Here is a 5,000-nt window from a genome sequence, read left to right as displayed (position 1 = left end):
CTGTGTTCGGTCGGATTCGCTGTCGCAGAGGAATACGCAGAGCTAGAAGACCACGCCCCTTCCGAACTGTACGGTGAAGTCGTTTCACACAGATTTACGACGGTGATCGTACGTTTATTAGCCTTAGATAGTTGATTATTGATTATTTTATTGATTATAAAACAGCACATCACTACGAGTTTTATTCCTCAAACACCACAAAAACCACCAATGAGTACTACTTTATTTACTGAAAGAAGCATCGCTAGGCTTTGGGTTGTTGATCAGAATGTTGGGGTTCAAGCTGCCACTGTTGGGCCCTTGAGCGAGGCCCTTAACCCTCTCTGCTACAGAGCACTGTATCACTAACCTCGACCTCCAAAGCTGGGATATGCAAAGAAACACTTTCACTGTGCTGTAATGTAGATGTGTACAAATAAAAGCTTCTATAAAATAGCACACAGTTTTTTTATGCATTTACAGTTACTTTACTTCCTGTTGTTGTAGAGGCGATAAACACTCGTCCTCTCAGCAGCCCAACTTTATTCTCTCGCCGCTTGTCTTCTTCTTTTGTCATCGAGAAACCGCGAAGAAGCGTAAACTCCTCCCTCTTAAAGCCGTGAGAAAACCACACACACAACGACGATTGTTTTCCCGCCGTACGAGTCCCCGCGATCGAGCCGTCGCCATAGAAACGGATAGTAACGAAGATCGGAACGAAGATCGGACGTTCCTGAGCGCAGGACGTAAGAACCGACGGACGATCTTACGATGGTTTGCAATTTGCTGTGGTGTCAGAGGAATAAAACACGGTGATGCTGATGACAAAATAATCAGATTGTGGCCGTTTCTGCTGCATCGCATTTCTCCATTAAAGTCAGACATGACACGGACATGTAAAAAGGTCAGAGGACAGAAGACAGAGGCATGTACACTCCGGCTCTCCACGTGCACGGCTGCTCGTCACGGCTCGTTAACATTCAGTGTAAATGTTCTGCTTTTATATACATGACTTCTGTAAATGGAGAGTTTTTATGAAAAGAGAAAAACATGTCTATTTTTGGCTGCAGTGTTTATATGTGATTCTGCTCTACACTCATAATGTTATAACCTCCTCATCTCTCTCTCACACACACACACACACACACACACACACACACACACACACACACACACACACACACACACACACACACACACACACACACACACACACTGTGATGCTCCTCAGCCTGCAGCTCTCAGGCTTTGATACACAACATTCCTATTTCCTTCCCAAACTCTAACAGAACCCATCTGAGCCGTAGTGAGCAGAACTTTACCGAAAGTTTGCACGTGTCTATTTTTATATGCAGAGTGTTTACGGAAAATGTATTTTCGGTGACAGAAAGCTAAAGCATGGGCGATGTATTGCTCTACGTATTTCTGAACATCATCTGGCTTGATGTGAGTCGTTTAAAAGTGAAAAGAAAACGCTGCCGTGATGCCACGTGCTTCTGAAATGTGTTTTTATGGCAATTAACAAAGTATCGTTAACAATCAGGACTTGCTTTGGATTAAATTATTTAAAAACATATCGATGTGTTTTTATTTAATCCACATGGTCATGACAATAAAGCGAGAGTAAACACACACACACACACACACACACACACACACACACACACACACACACACACACTTACCTGTAAAGCTTTTACATTTGTTGATGGCTGGTTAGACATTTTGTACAGAGAACTCCGCTTCGATCCTTCTGCAAACCAAACAGAAAGAGAACAAAGGCATTGAGGAGTCGGGCTCAAACTCATCACCTGGCCTCTGTGTGTGTGTGTGTGTGTGTGTGTGTGTGTGTGTGTGTGTGTGTGTGTGTGTGTGTGTGTGTGTGTGTGTGTGTGTGTGTGTGTGTGTGTGAATATGCATCTGGACGAATGAGTGTGTGTGTGTGTGTGTGTGTGTGTGTGTGTGTGTGTGTGTGTGTGTGTGTGTGTGTGTGTGTGTGTGTGTGTGTGTGTAGGTGTGCATTGGTGAAAAGTCGGGTCATTGTCGGATTTCGGGTGCTACGGATAGACTTTCAGTTGCTAAGCGACTCCCACTGTACGTCCTGGTCCACCTGAATCATTCATGCCATGGGCTTCAGGTAAAGAGACGCACACACACACACACACACAAACACACACACACACACACACACACACACACACACACACACACAAAGCAACTCGACTGCAAGCAGACTTCACTGATATTTTGATGGACACGTGTAAATAAAATTACTTTTAAAAATTGTGGAATTTTCTCTTTGACGTGTGTGTGTGTGTGTGTGTGTGTGTGTGTGTGTGTGTGTGTGTGTGTGTGTGTGTGTGTGTGTGTGTGTGTGTTGACACACATTTGACTAGCAGATTTAGTTTCACCTGTAAATCAAAGCATGTGAAATAGAAGTAAAACTGATCACATAAAGTCTAAAGTCTTCTCTGTGACACGTGAGTCAGTTTAGAGCAGACAGATATATAATAATACACTACATTCACCACCACATCCACAACACACACCTCAGTAGGAACTCATGAGAAACTGTTCATTCCTGTTACCTTCTGATCAGTGTTGCATCGGGTCAGTGTGGGACATGCTGCAGGTCACAAGACAAAATTCAGAACAAAGGAAAACATGTGGATGTCACTGATGTCGGTGATGTTAGTGATGTTAGTGATCTCTGTGATGTGATGTCAGTGATGTGATCTCGGTGATGTTAGTGATCTCTGTGATGTTAGTGATCTCGGTGATGTTAATGATCTCGGTGATGTCAGTGATCTCTGTGATGTTAGTGATGTGATCTCTGTGATGTCAGTGATGTGATCTCTGTAATGTCAGTGATGTGATCTCTGTGATGTCAGTGATCTCTGTGATGTCAGTGATCTCTGTGATGTCAGTGATCTCTGTGATGTCAGTGATCTCTGTGATGTCAGTGATCTCTGTGATGTCAGTGATCCCTTTGATGTCAGTGATGTGATCTCTGTGATGTCAGTGATTTGATCTCTGTGATGTCAGTGATCTCTGTGATGTCAGTGATGTGATCTCTGTGATGTCAGTGATGTGATCTCTGTGATGTCAGTGATCTCTGTGATGTCAGTGATGTGATCTCTGTGATGTCAGTGATGTGATCTCTGTGATGTCAGTGATCTCTGTGATGTCAGTGATCTCTGTGATCTCTGTGATGTCAGTGATCTCTGTGATGTCAGTGATCTCTGTGATCTCTGTGATGTCAGTGATCTCTGTGATGTCAGTGATCTGATCTCTGTGATGTCAGTGATCTCTGTGATGTCAGTGATCTCTGTGATGTCAGTGATCTCTGTGATGTCAGTGATCTCTGTGATGTCAATGATGTGATCTCTGTGATGTCAGTGATCTCTGTGATGTCAATTATGTGATCTCTGTGATGTCAGTGATCTCTGTGATGTCAATGATGTGATCTCTGTGATGTCAATGATGTGATCTCTGTGATGTCAGTGATCTCTGTGATGTCAATGATGTGATCTCTGTGATGTCAGTGATCTCTGTGATGTCAGTGATCTCTGTGATGTCAGTGATCTCTGTGATGTCAATGATGTCATCTCTGTGATGTCAGTGATCTCTGTGATGTCAGTGATCTCTGTGATGTCAATGATGTGATCTCGGTGATGTTAGTGATCTCTGTGATCTCTGTGATGTGATGTTCCGTGATCTCTTTGTCAGTGATGTCAGTGATCTGACAGGAAGTGTACACTATCTTTTATAGATCGTTTCATCCTTCTTTACAAGTGTGTTGAGCAGAAAAGCATCTCAGAATGATGGGATATCTGCATGACTGAGTCGGTGTGCAGGTGTTTCTTTATTAACCCATAGAGTTAACCCTATTAACTCTTTCCCACTCATCACTTGATTAAATTTGGTTTTCTTTTTTTATTACATTTTATTAAAGAACGACAAAAAACGAGTAGCACTTTAATTAAAAATGTGATGTAATAAAGGTAAAGGGCAAAATATTAACCCTATATGTTGTTTATATCGCTTGTAATTGGGATGAACTAAAGATCTTTAGAGTATTTTAACATCAAATTTTTGATTGTGTTGAATTAAAAACCTAAACATGCAGCGAGTCGAACAGACCCAGGAACGCCGGCTGAGGAACAACAACATACAAGGGTTAAGTGGACGTTAATGTCGTACGTATGAGGATTTATTTTAGACATTCATTCTTTCAGTTTAAAACTTTTTGAACCACAGAGTTAGAACCTGCCCTGTAATAAAACACACTTTCAAAGAAGTCAAGATTAAAATCATCTCATTTCCATAATCTACGTGATGTCTATGCAGTAATGTCCCCATTTCACTGCACCTATTTTTTTTCTTCCACGCATGTAAATGAGGCTTTGTAAACATCAGCAGTGTGTTTACTCAGAACCTCAGACTGTGCGTGATGATGAACCTTCGCTGCTCCGAGGCAGGCGTCTGGGGCGGAGCATGTCACAGGGTGAGACTTCTCTCACCTGGGTGACCTGAGGGTTGCCATAGGAGAAGCACATCCCACTTTCATGACTCAACTCTTTCAGTCGGTCAGGGTTTTTGTGTCTTGTTTTTACTCAGAGAGTCTGAGAGTCTGACGGAGCTCACAGAAAGAGAAACAGACATGAAGAGCCTTAGCAACTGCCACCAGCGCCTTGTTTATATCAACACTGGAGACTTTGGGACTGAACACGATGAAGTGTTGGGCCTCGAGTACAGCTATATTTAGAGAGGAAAGAAAGGAAAGAGAGAGGAGAGAGAGAGAGAGACGGAGAAGAGAGATCGGAGAGACGAGAGAGAGGAGAGAGATGAGAGAAGAGAGAGGAGAGGAGAAGAGAGATGCAAGAGAGCGGAGAGAGACGACGAGAGAGAGAGGAGGAGGGGAGAGAAGGACGAGACCGAAGGGAAGAGAGAGGGAGAGAGAGGGAAAGAGAGAGGAGAGCCGTAGATCCGAGAGAAACGAAAGCGGCGAAGAGAAATGC

General features: G+C 43.2%; 1 protein-coding gene across 1 annotated transcript in view; it reads right to left on the bottom strand.

Moving 5' to 3' along the window:
- The window catches only part of smpx (small muscle protein X-linked), an 11,551-nt gene that overhangs the window by 4,881 nt on the left and 1,670 nt on the right, over nucleotides 1–5,000 (bottom strand). The window contains exon 2 of the mRNA XM_027152584.2: nucleotides 1,665–1,732. Coding sequence (XP_027008385.1) covers nucleotides 1,665–1,703 — 39 coding nt within the window. The 5' untranslated portion in view covers nucleotides 1,704–1,732. The remainder of the gene's footprint in view (nucleotides 1–1,664; nucleotides 1,733–5,000) is intronic.

The sequence above is a fragment of the Tachysurus fulvidraco genome, chromosome 25 (genome assembly GCF_022655615.1).
Source record: "Tachysurus fulvidraco isolate hzauxx_2018 chromosome 25, HZAU_PFXX_2.0, whole genome shotgun sequence".
Lineage (NCBI taxonomy): Eukaryota > Metazoa > Chordata > Actinopteri > Siluriformes > Bagridae > Tachysurus > Tachysurus fulvidraco.
Note: the sequence above shows the minus strand (reverse complement) of the source record. Positions and strands in the feature narration are given on the sequence as shown.